The sequence below is a fragment of the Ranitomeya imitator genome, chromosome 4 (assembly GCF_032444005.1).
Source record: "Ranitomeya imitator isolate aRanImi1 chromosome 4, aRanImi1.pri, whole genome shotgun sequence".
NCBI classification, from domain to species: domain Eukaryota; kingdom Metazoa; phylum Chordata; class Amphibia; order Anura; family Dendrobatidae; genus Ranitomeya; species Ranitomeya imitator.
Window position 1 is genome coordinate 679,680,976 of NC_091285.1, and position 17,887 is coordinate 679,698,862.

At 63.2% G+C, this 17,887-nt stretch overlaps 1 protein-coding gene across 1 annotated transcript; it reads left to right on the top strand.

Moving 5' to 3' along the window:
• Positions 1–3,295: 3,295 nt before the first annotated feature.
• On the top strand, positions 3,296–17,596 carry TRAPPC14 (trafficking protein particle complex subunit 14). Its single transcript, XM_069767368.1, has 11 exons — positions 3,296–3,700; positions 9,568–9,663; positions 11,078–11,207; positions 12,504–12,590; positions 12,672–12,792; positions 13,107–13,254; positions 13,366–13,448; positions 13,516–13,685; positions 13,766–13,920; positions 16,169–16,365; positions 16,618–17,596. The coding sequence occupies exons 1-11, from the start codon at positions 3,311–3,313 to the stop codon at positions 16,769–16,771; spliced, it is 1,731 nt and encodes a 576-aa protein (XP_069623469.1). The 5' UTR covers positions 3,296–3,310; the 3' UTR covers positions 16,772–17,596.
• Positions 17,597–17,887: the final 291 nt, after the last annotated feature.

Sequence of the window (17,887 nt, forward strand, 5' to 3'; positions counted from 1 at the left end):
AGCTACGTAGTATATTGCCCAGTCACGTAGTATATTGCCCAGCCACGTAGTATATTGCCCAGCCACGTAGTATATTGCCCAGCCACGTAGTATATTGCCCAGTCACATAGTATATTGCCCAGCCACGTATTATATTGCCCAGGCAGGTTTGTCACAGGTTAAAAAATAAACATATACTCACCTTTCCGAGGGCCCCTTGTATTCCACGGCAGCTTCCGGTCCCAGGTTTGGTATGAGCGCAGGACCTGTGATGACGTTGCGGTCACATGACCGTGCCATCATGGCAGGTCCTTCTCCCATACCATCTTTGCCACCGGAACCTGCAACGGAAGATGGCGGCCGGCGCGAGCGACTACAGAGGGTGAGTAAAGCAGGTTTTTTTTATTATTATTATTATTTTTAACATTACATTTTTTACTATTTATGCCGCATAGGCAGCGTCAATAGTAAAAAGTTGGGGACACACAGGGTTAATAGCAGCGGTAACGGAGTGCGTTACCCGCGGCATAACGCGGTCCACTACCGCCGGCATTAACCCTGTGTTAGCGGTGACCGGAGGGGAGTATGGAGCGGCCACTTTCTTCCGGACTGTGCCCGTCGCTGATTGGTTGCGGCAGCCATGACAGGCAGCTGGCGAGACCAATCAGAGAATGGATAACTGTGACAGAAAGACAGAAGGAAGTGACCCTTAGACAATTATATAGTAGATAGCACAGTCCTTTAGTATATAGTGTACTGACTTATTATGCATAAGATTCCTATTTTATTATGTTAGATACACGGCTCAGCAGTCAGTATTACACAGGATAGGATTAGATACACGGCTCAGCAGTCAGTATCACACAGGATAGGATTAGATACACAGCTCAGCAGACAGTATCACACAGGATAGGATTAGATACACGGCTCAGCAGACAGTATCACACAGGATAGGATTAGACACACAGCTCAGCAGACAGTATCACACAGGATAGGATTAGATACACAGCTCAGCAGACAGTATCACACAGGATAGGATTAGATACACGGCTCAGCAGACAGTATCACACAGGATAGGATTAGACACACAGCTCAGCAGACAGTATCACACAGGATAGGATTAGATACACGGCTCAGCAGTCAGTATCACACAGGATAGGATTAGATACACAGCTCAGCAGACAGTATCACACAGGATAGGATTAGATACACGGCTCAGCAGTCAGTATCACACAGGATAGGATTAGATACACGGCTCAGCAGTCAGTATCACACAGGATAGGATTAGATACACAGCTCAGCAGACAGTATCACACAGGATAGGATTAGATACACAGCTCAGCAGTCAGTATCACACAGGATAGGATTAGATACACAGCTCAGCAGACAGTATCACACAGGATAGGATTAGATACACGGCTCAGCAGACAGTATCACACAGGATAGGATTAGATACACGGCTCAGCAGTCAGTATCACACAGGATAGGATTAGATACACAGCTCAGCAGACAGTATCACACAGGATAGGATTAGATACACAGCTCAGCAGACAGTATCACACAGGATAGGATTAGATACACGGCTCAGCAGTCAGTATCACACAGGATAGGATTAGATACACGGCTCAGCAGTCAGTATCACACAGGAGAGGATTAGATACACGGCTCAGCAGTCAGTATCACACAGGATGGGATTAGATACACAGCTCAGCAGTCAGTATCACACAGGATAGGATTAGATACACGGCTCAGCAGACAGTATCACACAGGATAGGATTAGATACACGGCTCAGCAGTCAGTATCACACAGGATAGGATTAGATACACAGCTCAGCAGACAGTATCACACAGGAGAGGATTAGATACACAGCTCAGCAGACAGTATCACACAGGATAGGATTAGATACACGGCTCAGCAGTCAGTATCACACAGGATAGGATTAGATACACAGCTCAGCAGACAGTATCACACAGGATAGGATTAGATACACAGCTCAGCAGTCAGTATCACACAGGATAGGATTAGATACACGGCTCAGCAGTCAGTATCACACAGGATAGGATTAGACACACAGCTCAGCAGACAGTATCACACAGGATAGGATTAGATACACGGCTCAGCAGTCAGTATCACACAGGATAGGATTAGATACACAGCTCAGCAGACAGTATCACACAGGAGAGGATTAGATACACAGCTCAGCAGACAGTATCACACAGGATAGGATTAGATACACGGCTCAGCAGTCAGTATCACACAGGATAGGATTAGATACACGGCTCAGCAGTCAGTATCACACAGGATAGGATTAGATACACGGCTCAGCAGTCAGTATCACACAGGATAGGATTAGATACAGCTCAGCAGTCAGTATCACACAGGATAGGATTAGATACACGGCTCAGCAGTCAGTATCACACAGGATGGGATTAGATACACGGCTCAGCAGTCAGTATCACACAGGATAGGATTAGATACACGGCTCAGCAGTCAGTATCACACAGGATAGGATTAGATACACGGCTCAGCAGTCAGTATCACAAAGGATAGGATTAGATACACGGCTCAGCAGTCAGTATCACAAAGGATAGGATTAGATACACGGCTCAGCAGTCAGTATCACACAGGATGGGATTAGATACACAGCTCAGCAGTCAGTATCACACAGGATAGGATTAGATACACAGCTCAGCAGACAGTATCACACAGGATAGGATTAGATACACAGCTCAGCAGTCAGTATCACACAGGATAGGATTAGATACAGCTCAGCAGTCAGTATCACACAGGATAGGATTAGATACACGGCTCAGCAGTCAGTATCACACAGGATAGGATTAGATACACAGCTCAGCAGTCAGTATCACACAGGATAGGATTAGATACACGGCTCAGCAGTCAGTATCACACAGGATAGGATTAGATACACGGCTCAGCAGTCAGTATCACACAGGATAGGATTAGATACACAGCTCAGCAGTCAGTATCACACAGGATGGGATTAGATACACAGCTCAGCAGTCAGTATCACACAGGATAGGATTAGATACACGGCTCAGCAGTCAGTATCACACAGGATAGGATTAGATACACGGTTCAGCTTTATACTGTCCCTGTGCTTACATGGTCAATGTCAGTTGCTATGATACTGTCAGTCTGTGCACGGTTGCTAAGTTCCCAGCCTCCTCAGTATCTGTTACTAGGGCCTACACCTCGGTTGGCGGCTGATCCTGCCTGTTGCCAGGTAACGCTGATGTCGCGCCTGCGCACTGCTGCGGGGCTGGCGCCCTGTGTCGGCGCTCGCTTGCTCTCCCCTGCCGGGATCTCATCATGGAGTCGCAGTGCGATTACTCGATGATCTTCCCGGCATGCCCCGTGTCACCGGGGGACCTCCCGGGCCGGTACCGCTCCCTGCCCCGCCGCAATCACCTGTACCTGGGGGAGACATTGCGCTTCCTGCTCGTCCTGCGGCTCCGGAATGACGGGGAGGCCGGGCAGGACAGGGCGGGGTCGGAGACCTGCTGCCGCGGGGACGGCGCCAAGGAGAGCCCGGGGTCTGAGCGCTGCTCCTGGGCCCCGCTGGCCGCTTCCCTGTCCGCTCTGGCCAGTGTGTGTCCGGGGGAGGAGGAGCCGGAGGAGGAGAGCGGGGTGGACTGCGGAGCCTACCGGGGCTGCAGAGCCATCCTCAGCCGGCAGCGGGCGGCGGGGAGCGGCGCGGGGGTGAGGAGTACCGGAGTGTCCGAGAGCCGTCACCTGCCCGACCCCGACAGCCTGCCCGTCACCTGGCCGACCCCGACACCTGCCCGACCCCGACACCTGCCCGACCCCGACAGCCTGCCCGTCACCTGCCCGACCCCGACACCTGCCCGACCCCGACAGCCTGCCCGTCACCTGCCCGACCCCGACACCTGCCCGACCCCGTCACCTGCCCGACCCCGACACCTGCCCGACCCCGACACCTGTCCGACCCCGACAGCCTGCCCGTCACCTGCCCGACCCCGACACCTGCCCGACCCCGACAGCCTGCCCGTCACCTGCCCGACCCCGACACCTGCCCGACCCCGACACCTGCCCGACCCCGACACCTGCCCGTCACCTGCCCGACCCCGTCACCTGCCCGACCCCGACACCTGCCCGACCCCGACACCTGCCCGTCACCTGCCCGACCCCGTCACCTGCCCGACCCCGACACCTGCCCGACCCCGACACCTGCCCGACCCCGACAGCCTGCCCGTCACCTGCCCGACCCCGACACCTGCCCGACCCCGACAGCCTGCCCGTCACCTGCCCGACCCCGACACCTGCCCGACCCCGACACCTGCCCGTCACCTGCCCGACCCCGTCACCTGCCCGACCCCGACACCTGCCCGACCCCGACAGCCTGCCCGTCACCTGCCCGACCCCGACACCTGCCCGACCCCGACAGCCTGCCCGTCACCTGCCCGACCCCGACACCTGCCCGACCCCGACAGCCTGCCTGTCACCTGCCCGACCCTGACACCTGCCCGACCCCGACAGCCTGCCCGTCACCTGCCCGACCCCGACACCTGCCCGACCCCGACAGCCTGCCCGTCACCTGCCCGACCCCGACACCTGCCCGACCCCGACAGCCTGCCTGTCACCTGCCCGACCCCGACAGCCTGCCCGTCACCTGGCCGACCCCGACACCTGCCCGACCCCGACACCTGCCCGACCCCGACAGCCTGCCCGTCACCTGCCCGACCCCGACACCTGCCCGACCCCGACAGCCTGCCCGTCACCTGCCCGACCCCGACACCTGCCCGACCCCGACACCTGCCCGTCACCTGCCCGACCCCGTCACCTGCCCGACCCCGACACCTGCCCGACCCCGACAGCCTGCCCGACACCTGCCCGACCCCGACACCTGCCCGACCCCGACAGCCTGCCCGTCACCTGCCCGACCCCGACACCTGCCCGACCCCGACAGCCTGCCTGTCACCTGCCCGACCCTGACACCTGCCCGACCCCGACAGCCTGCCCGTCACCTGCCCGACCCCGACACCTGCCCGACCCCGACAGCCTGCCCGTCACCTGCCCGACCCCGACACCTGCCCGACCCCGACAGCCTGCCTGTCACCTGCCCGACCCTGACACCTGCCCGACCCCGACAGCCTGCCCGTCACCTGCCCGACAGCCTGCCCGTCACCTGCCCGACCCCGACACCTGCCCGTCACCTGCCCGACCCCGACAGCCTGTCTGTCACCTGCCCGACCCCGACAGCCCGTCACCTGCCCGACCCCGACACCTGCCCGACCCCGACAGCCTGCCCGTCACCTGCCCGACCCCGACACCTGCCCGACCCCGACAGCCTGCCCGACACCTGCCTGACCCCGACAGCCTGCCTGTCACCTGCCCGACCCTGACACCTGCCCGACCCCGACAGCCTGCCCGACCCCGACAGCCTGCCCGTCACCTGCCCGACCCTGACAGCCTGCCCGTCACCTGCCCGACCCCGACAGCCTGCCCGTCACCTGCCTGACCCCGACACCTGCCCGACCCCGACAGCCTGCCCGACCCTGACCCCGACACCTGCCCGACCCCGACACCTGCCCGACCCCGACAGCCTGCCCGACCCCGACACCTGCCCGACCCCGACAGCCTGCCCGTCACCTGCCCGACCCCGACACCTGCCCGACCCCGACAGCCTGCCCGTCACCTGCCCGACCCCGACACCTGCCCGACCCCGACAGCCTGCCCGTCACCTGCCCGACCCCGACAGCCTGCCCGTCACCTGCCCGACCCCGACAGCCTGCCCGTCACCTGCCCGACCCCGACACCTGCCCGTCACCTGCCCGACCCCGACACCTGCCCGACCCCGACAGCCTGCCCGTCACCTGCCCGACCCCGACAGCCTGCCCGTCACCTGCCCGACCCCGACAGCCTGCCCGTCACCTGCCCGACCCCGACAGCCTGCCCGACACCTGCCCGACCCCGACACCTGCCCGACACCTGCCCGACCCCGACACCTGCCCGTCACCTGCCCGACCCCGACAGCCTGCCCGACCCCGACAGCCTGCCCGTCACCTGCCCGACCCCGACACCTGCCCGTCACCTGCCCGACCCCGACACCTGCCCGTCACCTGCCCGACCCCGACAGCCTGCCCGACCCCGACAGCCTGCCCGACCCCGACACCTGCCCGTCACCTGCCCGACCCCGACAGCCTGCCCGTCACCTGCCCGACCCCGACAGCCCGTCACCTGCCCGACCCCGACACCTGCCCGTCACCTGCCCGACCCCGACACCTGCCCGACCCCGACAGCCTGCCCGTCACCTGCCCGACCCCGACACCTGCCCGACCCCGACAGCCTGCCCGTCACCTGCCCGACCCCGACACCTGCCCGACCCCGACAGCCTGCCCGTCACCTGCCCGACCCCGACACCTGCCCGACCCCGACAGCCTGCCCGTCACCTGCCCGACCCCGACACCTGCCCGACCCCGACAGCCTGCCTGTCACCTGCCCGACCCCGACACCTGCCCGACCCCGACAGCCTGCCCGTCACCTGCCCGACCCCGACACCTGCCCGACCCCGACAGCCTGCCTGTCACCTGCCCGACCCTGACACCTGCCCGACCCCGACAGCCTGCCCGACCCTGACAGCCTGCCCGTCACCTGCCCGACCCTGACAGCCTGCCCGTCACCTGCCCGACCCCGACAGCCTGCCCGACCCCGACAGCCTGCCCGTCACCTGCCCGACAGCCTGCCCGTCACCTGCCCGACAGCCTGCCCGTCACCTGCCCGACCCCGACACCTGCCCGTCACCTGCCCGACCCCGACAGCCTGCCCGTCACCTGCCCGACCCCGACAGCCCGTCACCTGCCCGACCCCGACACCTGCCCGACCCCGACAGCCTGCCCGTCACCTGCCCGACCCCGACACCTGCCCGACCCCGACAGCCTGCCCGTCACCTGCCCGACCCCGACACCTGCCCGACCCCGACAGCCTGCCTGTCACCTGCCCGACCCTGACACCTGCCCGACCCTGACACCTGCCCGACCCTGACACCTGCCCGACCCTGACACCTGCCCGACCCTGACACCTGCCCGACCCTGACACCTGCCCGACCCTGACACCTGCCCGACCCTGACACCTGCCCGACCCTGACACCTGCCCGACCCTGACACCTGCCCGACCCTGACACCTGCCCGACCCTGACACCTGCCCGACCCTGACACCTGCCCGACCCTGACACCTGCCCGACCCTGACACCTGCCCGACCCTGACACCTGCCCGACCCTGACACCTGCCCGACCCTGACACCTGCCCGACCCTGACACCTGCCCGACCCTGACACCTGCCCGATCCCGACACCTGCCCGTCACCTGCCCGACCCCGACAGCCTGCCCGTCACCTGCCCGACCCCGACACCTGCCCGACCCCGACAGCCTGCCCGTCACCTGCCCGACCCCGACACCTGCCCGACCCCGACAGCCTGCCCGTCACCTGCCCGACCCCGACACCTGCCCGACCCCGACAGCCTGCCCGTCACCTGCCCGACCCCGACACCTGCCCGACCCCGACAGCCTGCCCGTCACCTGCCCGACCCCGACACCTGCCCGACCCCGACAGCCTGCCCGTCACCTGCCCGACCCCGACACCTGCCCGACCCCGACAGCCTGCCCGTCACCTGCCCGACCCCGACACCTGCCCGTCACCTGCCCGACCCCGACACCTGCCCGACCCCGACAGCCTGCCCGTCACCTGCCCGACCCCGACAGCCTGCCCGTCACCTGCCTGACCCCGACAGCCTGCCCGTCACCTGCCCGACCTCGACAGCCTGCCCGTCACCTGCCCGACCCCGACACCTGCCCGACACCTGCCCGACCCCGACAGCCTGCCCGACCCCGACACCTGCCCGTCACCTGCCCGACCCCGACAGCCTGCCCGACCCCGACAGCCTGCCCGTCACCTGCCCGACCCCGACACCTGCCCGACCCCGACACCTGCCCGACCCCGACACCTGCCCGACCCCGACACCTGCCCGACCCCGACAGCCTGCCCGTCACCTGCCCGACCCCGACACCTGCCCGACCCCGACACCTGCCCGTCACCTGCCCGACCCCGACAGCCTGCCCGACCCCGACAGCCTGCCCGACCCCGACAGCCTGCCCGACCCCGACACCTGCCCGTCACCTGCCCGACCCCGACAGCCTGCCCGTCGCCTGCCCGACCCCGACAGCCCGTCACCTGCCCGACCCCGACACCTGCCCGACCCCGACAGCCTGCCCGTCACCTGCCCGACCCCGACAGCCTGCCCGTCACCTGCCCGACCCCGACAGCCTGCCCGTCACCTGCCCGACCCCGACAGCCTGCCCGTCACCTGCCCGACCCCGACAGCCTGCCCGTCACCTGCCCGACCCCGACAGCCTGCCCGTCACCTGCCCGACCCCGACAGCCTGCCCGTCACCTGCCCGACCCCGACAGCCTGCCCGTCACCTGCCTGATCCCGACAGCCTGCCCGTCACCTGCCCGACCCCGACAGCCTGCCCGTCACCTGCCTGACCCCGACAGCCTGCCCGTCACCTGCCCGACCCCGACACCTGCCCGACCCCGACAGCCTGCCCGTCACCTGCCCGACCCCGACAGCCTGCCCGTCACCTGCCCGACCCCTGCCCGACCCCGACAGCCTGCCCGACCCCGACAGCCTGACCGTCACCTGCCCGACCCCGACAGCCTGCCCGTCACCTGCCCGACCCCGACAGCCTGCCCGTCACCTGCCCGACCCCGACAGCCTGCCCGACCCCGACAGCCTGCCCGTCACCTGCCCGACCCCGACAGCCTGCCCGTCACCTGCCCGACCCCGACACCTGCCCGACCCCGACAGCCTGCCTGTCACCTGAACGACCCCGACAGCCTGCCCGTCACCTGCCCGACCCCGACAGCCTGCCCGTCACCTGCCCGACCCCGACACCTGCCCGACCCCGACAGCCTGCCCGTCGCCTGCCCGACCCCGACAGCCTGCCCGTCACCTGCCCGACCCCGACAGCCTGCCCGTCACCTGCCCGACCCCGACACCTGCCCGACCCCGACAGCCTGCCTGCCACCTGCCCAACCCCCGACAGCCTGCCCGTCACCTGCCCGACAGCCTGCCCGTCACCTGCCCGACAGCCTGCCCGTCACCTGCCCAACAGCCTGCCCGTCACGACCCCGACAGCCTGCCCGTCACCTGCCCGACCATGACAGCCTGCCCGTCACCGACAGCCTGCCTGTTACCACCTGCCCGACCTTGACAGCCTGCCTGTCACTTGCTCGACCGCTGACAACTCCGTCTGTCACTTTCCTGACTCCATCACCCATTGCCTGCCAGCTTACTCACTTGTCTCCTGCCTGCGTCACCCTTGCCACCCTACCCCTTCACATCTCCCCTTGACTGTCACCTTCCCCTTTCATGCTGTCACTCGCAGTCACCCATCCCGTCCCTTACCCTGTGTCGCCCTGCCCCTTCCCATGTCTCCCTACTGAACGCACTAATGTCACCCCGACCATCCTCGTCAGCTGTCCACGTTCTGGTCCTCCCCTGTCACCCACCCATTCTTTCTTGTCACCCGTCTTCTTATTTCTTGCAGACGCCGGTCACTGACCCCGTGGTATCTTGTGATGAGGTCATTTTTCCCCTCTCGGTGTCTCTGGATCGCCTGCCTCCCACCACAGTCAAAGCGAAGGTAAGTGCCGGATGACAGCGGCCGCTCCCCTGTGGTTGTTCTAAGTTCTGTTGATTTGTCCCCCATTCTTTACACTGCATCTCTGTACGATTGGGCGCAGCTATGAGTAGGGTCTCCAGATTATCTGCATTGTCTGTTATGTCAGATACCTAGAGGAGACGTCTCCGAGCCGTGCTTATGTTGTAGTTGTAGCCGGTGAGCCCCATAGGCAATTGTCGGCGGGCGTTTGTCCTGGGCAGCAGTCTGCAGGAGTCAGTCCTGAGCGGAGGTCTGCAAGCATTTAATATGTGGTGGCCATGGGCATCCGTCCTGACCTGCGGGTGTCTGTCCTGAGCAGAGGTCTGCAAGCATTTACTATGTGTGGTCCATGGGCATCCGTCCTGACCTGCGGGTGTCTGTCCTGAGCGGAGGTCTGCAAGCATTTACTATGTGTGGTCCAGGGGAGTCTGTCCTGAGTGGCGGTCTGCGAGCATCCGTCCTGATCTGTGGGCGTCTGTCCTGAGCGGAGGTCTGCGAGCATTTACCATGTGTGGTCCATGGGTGTCCAACCTGATCTGGGGGCATCTGTCCGGAGCGGATGTCTGCAAGCATTTACCATTTGTCGTCCATGGGTGTCTGTCCTGAGCGGTGGTTGGTGGGCATCTGTCCTGAGCGGTGGTCTATGGGTGTCCGTCCTGAGCGGTGGTTCATGGGTGTCTGTCCTGAGCAGTGGTTGGTGGGCGTCCGTCCTGAGTGGTGGTCCATGGGTGTCCGTCCTGAGCGGTGGTCCATGGGTGTCCGTCCTGAGCAGTGGTTGGTGTGTGTCCGTCCTGAGCGGTGGTTCATGGGTGTCTGTCCTGAGCAGTGGTTGGTGGGCGTTCGTCCTAAGCGGTGGTCCATGGGTGTCCGTCCTGAGCAGTGGTTGGTGTGTGTCCGTCCTGAGCGGTGGTCCATGGGTGTCCGTCCTGAGCGGTGGTCCATGGGTGTCCGTCCTGAGCAGTGGTTGGTAGGCGTCCGTCCTGAGCGGTGGTCCATGGGTGTCCGTCCACAGCAGTGGTTGGTGGGCGTCCGTCATGAGCAGTGGTCGGTGCGTGTCCGTCCTGAGCGGTGGTCCGTGGGCGTCCGTCCTGAGCGGTTGTCCATGGCTGTCCGTCCTGAGCAGTGGTTGGTGGGCGTCCGTCCTGAGCGGTAGTCCATGGCTGTCCGTCCTGAGCGGTAGTCCATGGCTGTCCGTCCTGAGCGGTGGTTGGTGGGTGTCCGTCCTGAGCGGTTGTCCATGGCTGTCCGTCCTGAGCAGTGGATGGTTGGGGGGCGTTCGTCCTGAGCGGTAGTCCATGGGTGTCCGTCCCGAGCAGTGGTTGGTGGGCGTCCGTCCTGAGTGGTACAGATGTAGAGACGTGCCCTCATGTCCTGTCTCTTCCTCGCTCCCCCTCAGATCGTGGTCACAGTGTGGAGGAGGGACTCGGACCAGTCTCAGGTGAGGACCCTCGGATATCGCTCTCTGCTGCTGAACTCCACCCCAGGTCAAATCTTTAAGGAGGAGCAGGCGACATTCAAGGCTCAAGGTAAAAGGGGTCCGACCACTAAACTGGAGGGCTTGGCAGGGCATCAGAGAGGAAGCCTTTATGGGTGGTCATAAGAGGACCTTCTGCATGGGCGATATGTGCACTCGGCTGCTGCAGAACCTCGTAATAAACCTAAAAAAAATCAGTAAGATGTTTAAAATATAAAGAAGTAACAGAACAGACAGTAGACGTTGTTTTGCTTTACTAGTGACTGCACTTTCTGTAGTGCTTGGAGTCGCGGCTTCAGTCATCACCGAATACAGTATTGTAACCTCATAGAAAGCAATCATCAATGGCAGAAGTGGCTGTTTTGCCTGTTGCCATGTAACTAAACCTACAAAAAAGCCCCCACAAAGTCCACAAATACAACCCCCCCGCGGCTCCATAGAACGTGTTACAGGTGAGTAAGGAGAGGGGAGACGCCCGGCAGCTCTGCCGCGTCCTAATCACAGCCGTCCTCGCTGACGTCCGGTATAGCCGTCTGTCAGACCCCCTATCCAGGTCCACCAGCTGAAGAGGTCCGGGACCCCTAGTGGCCTCAGCTGTAGGATGGGGGGCTGTAATGTGCTGGGGGTCTCTGCCCTCTGATGGCGCCTTTCCTGGGGCTCCTTCCTCTTTAGGCACATGGCGTCTTTGGGAGCTCAGAGGGGGAAATAATGAGGCCGAAACACTGCAGCAGTGGGAGCCCCCCAGTCCTGTCTGTGTCTCCTCTATAGTAATGTTAGCACCCACCTTCCTCCTACCCCTTGTCCAGTCCCTCTTCCTCCTCTCATGTCCACCTTTACTCCTTTTTCTTCTGATTCTGTGTGCGGTTAACTACCCCCCCTTCCCTCTGTAGTAACATTAGTGCCAACCCGACCTTTTTTCTCTTCCTCCTCCAATCTGTAGTATTATTAGCCTCCACCATCCTCCTCCTCCTGCCGGTTCCCCCCTCCTCTCCTCTGTAGTATTATTAGCCTTCACCATCCTCCTCCTCTTCTCCTGTCCGGTTCCCCCTCCTCTCCTCTGTAGTATTATTAGCCCCCACCTTCCTCCTCCTCCTCTCCTGTCTGGTTTCTCCCTCCTCTCCTCTGTAGTATTATTAGCCCCCACCTTCCTCCTCTCCTGTCCGGTTCCCCCTCTTCTCCTCTGTAGTATTCTTAGCCCCCACCTTCCTCCTCCTCTTCTCCTGTCCGGTTTCTCCCTCCTCTCCTCTGTAGTAACCTCAGGCCCCCACCTTCCTCCTCCTCCTCCTCTCCTCTGTAGTAACCTCAGCCCCCCACCTTCCTCCTCACTGACCGCTCTTCTCTCTCGCAGTGAGTACCCTCCTCACCGTGCTCCCACCTCCCACCCTCAGGTGCCGTCAGATCAGCGTGTCTGGGAAGCACCTCACGGCTCTGAAAGGTGAGATGACAGAGACGCGGGTGACCACGGAGGTGAGTGCTCTGGCCGTACATCCGCCTCACCCGTGTCTCTCCCCCTCAGTGCTGAACACCTCCTCTCAGGACGAGCTCTGTATCCGGGACGTGCGGATCCTCCCCAACTTCAATGCCAGTTACCTGCCTGTGATGCCGGACGGCTCCGTGCTGCTCGTGGACAATGTGTGGTAAGATGCTGAGCAACGGTCCCTCTCCGCCCCGAGGTGCGACAGTCCCCCTCCGCCCCCAGGGCGCCACACGATCCCCCTCCGCCCCCAGGGCCCCACACGGTCCCCCTCCGCCCCCGGGGCGCCACACGGTCCCCCTCCGCCCCCGGGGCGCCACACGGTCCCCCTCCGCCCCCGGGGCGCCACACGGTCCCCCTCCGCCCCCGGGGCGCCACACGGTCCCCCTCCGCCCCCGGGGCGCCAAACGGTCCCCCTCCACCCCCTGGGCGCCACACGGTCCCCCTGCCTATAATGTGCCCTCTTCTCTCGCCCAGTCACGAGTCCGGAGACGTTAGCATGGCCTCCTTCCTGCGCCTCCACAGCTGCTCCTCACAGTTACCCAGCATGCTCTGCTCCCTGGAGGAGCACAACTTCCTATTCCAGCTGCAGACAGGAGAGCGCCCCCCGGAGGATGCCAAGGAGGTGAGCACCGCTCTCATGTTTCTGCCTTTCCATGCCTCGCTGTCTCCAGGACCTCTGTAGCAGGGTCTTCCTCGGGTCACCCCAGCCTCTCACCCTCTCTCTGCTCCTCAGGGTCTGGAGGTCCCTCTCGTTGCCATCATTCACTGGTCGACCCCCAAGCTGCCGTTCACATCTGGCATATACACCCACTACAGGTGAGTCTGTGCTTCCCCCGCCTGTGGATGGCGCCGTACTCCGTCCTCATTGCTCCATCCCTTGCAGGCTCCCCAGTATTCGTCTGGAACGGCCGCGGTTTGTGATGACGGCGCGCTGTGACTCCCCCGTACAGACGCACACCCCGTTTCGGGTCACGTACACCCTGCTGAACGACCTGCAGGACTTTCTGGCAGTCCGACTGGTCTGGACCCCAGACAGCAATATGGCAGTGATGGGTGAGTTTACAGGGTCTTCTGAGCACTGGGGGTCCTGGGGGCAGGAGTCTGATGTAACGCCAGCCGGTCTCCCCTCACAGGTCGGTGTCTGTCAGAGGATGAGCAGAGGGTCACACTTGCAGCGCAAGAGGCCGTCGTCTGTTACACCCCCATAAACAGCCTGGGGTTTTGCCGGAAAGGAAGCTCCGTCACCATCGGGGTCACCTTCATGGCACTGAAGGCCGGGCTGTTAGAGGTGAGGACCGAGGCGTATGCTGTCACTGGGGGTGCGGGGCACTGTCACTGGGGGTGCGGGACGCTGTCACTGGGGGTGCGGGACGCTGTCGCTGGGGGTGCGGGACGCTGTCGCTGGGGGTGCGGGACGCTGTCCCTGGGGGTGCGGGACGCTGTCACTGGGAGTGCGGGACGCTGTCGCTGGGGGTGCGGAACGCTGTCGCTGGGGGTGCGGGACTCTGTCGCTGGGGGTGCGGGACTCTGTCGCTGGGGGTGCGGGACACTGTCGCTGGGGGTGCGGGACACTGTCGCTGGGGGTGCGGGACACTGTCGCTGGGGGTGCGGGACACTGTCGCTGGGGGTGCGGGACACTGTCGCTGGGGGTGCGGGACACTGTCGCTGGGGGTGCGGGACACTGTCGCTGGGGGTGCGGGACACTGTCGCTGGGGGTGCGGGACACTGTCGCTGGGGGTGCGGGACACTGTCGCTGGGGGTGCGGGACACTGTCGCTGGGGGTGCGGGACACTGTCGCTGGGGGTGCGGGACACTGTCGCTGGGGGTGCGGGACACTGTCGCTGGGGGTGCGGGACACTGTCGCTGGGGGTGCGGGACACTGTCGCTGGGGGTGCGGGACACTGTCGCTGGGGGTGCGGGACACTGTCGCTGGGGGTGCGGGACACTGTCGCTGGGGGTGCGGGACACTGTCGCTGGGGGAGCGGGACACTGTCGCTGGGGGAGCGGGACACTGTCGCTGGGGGTGCGGGACACTGTCGCTGGGGGTGCGGGACACTGTCGCTGGGGGTGCGGGACACTGTCGCTGGGGGTGCGGGACACTGTCGCTGGGGGTGCGGGACACTGTCGCTGGGGGTGCGGGACACTGTCGCTGGGGGTGCAGAATAATGACGCTGGGGGTTCGGGGCACTGTCACTGGGGGTGCAGAATAATGACACTGGGGATGCAGTGTAGTGATGCCAACGGTGCAGGGTAGTGACGCCTGGGGTACAGAGTGCTGACACTGGGAAGAGCAGAATTTTGGTACTGGGGGAACAGGTTAGTGACGCTGGGGGGTACAGGACAGATGCACTCTGGCGCCCTCTGCTGTCGCTCCTCCCTCTCTGGCGCCCTCTGCTGTCGCTCGTCCCTTTCTGGCGCCCTCTGCTGTCGCTCGTCTCTCTCTGGCGCCCTCTGCTGTCGCTGGTCCCTCTCTGGCGCCCTCTGCTGTCGCTGGTCCCTCTCTGGCGCCCTCTGCTGTCGCTGGTCCCTCTCTGGCGCCCTCTGCTGTCGCTGGTCCCTCTCTGGCGCCCTCTGCTGTCGCTGGTCCCTCTCTGGCGCCCTCTGCTGTCGCTGGTCCCTCTCTGGCGCCCTCTGCTGTCGCTGGTCCCTCTCTGGCGCCCTCTGCTGTCGCTGGTCCCTCTCTGGCGCCCTCTGCTGTCGCTGGTCCCTCTCTGGCGCCCTCTGCTGTCGCTGGTCCCTCTCTGGCGCCCTCTGCTGTCGCTGGTCCCTCTCTGGCGCCCTCTGCTGTCGCTGGTCCCTCTCTGGCGCCCTCTGCTGTCGCTGGTCCCTCTCTGGCGCCCTCTGCTGTCGCTGGTCCCTCTCTGGCGCCCTCTGCTGTCGCTGGTCCCTCTCTGGCGCCCTCTGCTGTCGCTGGTCCCTCTCTCGCGCCCTCTGCTGTCGCTGGTCCCTCTCTGGCGCCCTCTGCTGTCGCTGGTCCCTCTCTGGCGCCCTCTGCTGTCGCTGGTCCCTCTCTGGCGCCCTCTGCTGTCGCTGGTCCCTCTCTGGCGCCCTCTGCTGTCGCTGGTCCCTCTCTGGCGCCCTCTGCTGTCGCTGGTCCCTCTCTGGCGCCCTCTGCTGTCGCTGGTCCCTCTCTGGCGCCCTCTGCTGTCGCTGGTCCCTCTCTGGCGCCCTCTGCTGTCGCTGGTCCCTCTCTGGCGCCCTCTGCTGTCGCTGGTCCCTCTCTGGCGCCCTCTGCTGTCGCTGGTCCCTCTCTGGCGCCCTCTGCTGTCGCTCGTCCCTCTCTGGCGCCCTCTGCTGTCGCTCGTCCCTCTCTGGCGCCCTCTGCTGTCGCTCGTCCCTCTCTGGCGCCCTCTGCTGTCGCTCGTCTCTCTCTGGCGCCCTCTGCTGTCGCTCGTCTCTCTCTGTCGCCCTCTGCTGTCGCTCGTCCCTCTCTGGCGCCCTCTGCTTTCTCTCTCTGGCGCCCTCTGCTGTCTCTGGCGCCCTCTGCTGTCCCCCTCTGTCACCCTCTGCTGTCACTCACCCCTCTCTGCTCTCAGCTCTCGCAGCACATGAAGCTGAAGCTGCAGTTCACGGCCAGCGTGGCTCAGGCTCCTCCGGACGCTCGTCCCGTGTCACGGAGAAGTAGTCCCAGCAGCCCGGCCCTGAGGGACCTGGAGAGACAGCAGCTGGGGGGCGCTCTGGGGAGGTCCCAGTCCTTCTCTCACCAGCAGCCTCCTCGTGGGCAGCTCATCAGGTAAGGAGACTGTAGGGGCATATAGTGCGACCCTCGCTGTCTTATTAACCCCTTCCTGCACACTGATGGGTATTTGCATCCTACCCGGGGTGACGGTGTATGGAGTCGGCTTAGGAGCTGTGTTACACGGTCCTGAGAGTCTTACAGAAGACCCCCCAAGTCCCGCAGGGTGCGGCCGTGGGGGCAGAAAATGGAAAAAGGTATGGAGGACAGTTGGTGACGGCTTTCTTCCTCCTTGTCTCTCTCCCCCAGGACGGGCAGTGTCATGGAGCGGCGCGCCATCACCCCACCTGTGGGGTCCCCCTTGGGTCGGCCGCTCTATTTGCCCCCCGAGCGAGCCGCTCTGTCTCTGGATAAGATCGCCAAGCGTCAGTGCAAAGTGCTGGTGGTGAATCCGGTCCAGTGACCCCCTGTCGTCGTCAAGATGGAGACTCGCCCCCAGCTGCGGAGAAAAGGGGACGCCAACCAAGTGTGGGATGGACCAAGCAGCCTGCACCCGAACCAAATCCTATGTAGGGGACAAAGGGTCATCACGGACCCCCAAGCCAAATAGTCTATGCTAGGCAGGGGTTCAACCATTAGAGACTGGAATGCAACCGGTAATGGGGCCAAATACAGCTTGTGAGGCGGGAACAGGAGGCACCGGGAGGGAGGCAAGAAGTCTATGTGGGCGGGGACTGGGAGAAAACCCTGCCCACGAGGACTGGAATTGGGCTTAAGCCCTGCCCCCGAGGACTGGAATTGGGCTTAAGCCCTGCCCATGCGGGTGGGTCAAATACCATAAAGATCAGGGCTGGGATTAAGGTACTACAATGGTACAGCTCCCTCCTGGCCTCGCTAGCGTACGGTGGCAGGCCGCACTGTTCCCGCTGCAGGATATTTTTATGTTTACATTTTTATTAATTATTTCTTTTAATTGTTATTTATACATTTCACACTCCGGCCCTCTGCACGCGCCCAGGACCACCCTGTGATTGTATGTGACCCCTTATGGTGGAAGTTCCTGGCAGCTGCGGGGGTCGCTGAGTGAGTTTACACGTCAGTATATACACTGGAGACCGATGACGGTCACATACGCAGAGGTGTCCTCCACGGCAGGGGGGCACTTACTTATGGCAGGGACACGCGTCTTAGTTTTAATATTAGCATCTTTAATATGGAAAAATAGTTGAACCCCATGTTTATAATGTGAAGGTCCAGAGGGGCTGGGGGTTATATATGTGTGTCACATGCCAAAATGGTGCAGACGAGCAGGAAAAGAGTCGGCGAGCTCATTACAGTGCCACCTACTGGAGGCTGCGCTATGCTGCACCTCACTTCTCCACCTGCTGGAGGCTGTGCTGTACTGCTGCACCTCGCTGCTCCACCTGATGGAAGCTGCGCCGTGCTGCACCTCGCGGCTCCACCTGCTGGAGGCTGTGCTGCACCTCGCGGCTCCACCTGCTGGAAGCTGCGCCGTGCTGCACCTCGCGGCTCCACCTGCTGGAAGCTGCGCCGTACTGCACCTCACGGCTCCACCTGC

Excerpts from the sequence above, each read along its gene's own strand:
- TRAPPC14 (XM_069767368.1), top strand. The coding sequence starts at position 3,311 with ATGGAGTCGCAGTGCGATTACTCGATGATCTTCCCGGCATGCCCCGTG. Across the intron at positions 11,208-12,503 it reads GGCGACATTCAAGGCTCAAG|TGAGTACCCTCCTCACCGTG; the intron begins GTAAAAGGGGTC and ends TCTCTCTCGCAG. Across the intron at positions 13,686-13,765 it reads CAGCAATATGGCAGTGATGG|GTCGGTGTCTGTCAGAGGAT; the intron begins GTGAGTTTACAG and ends CTCCCCTCACAG.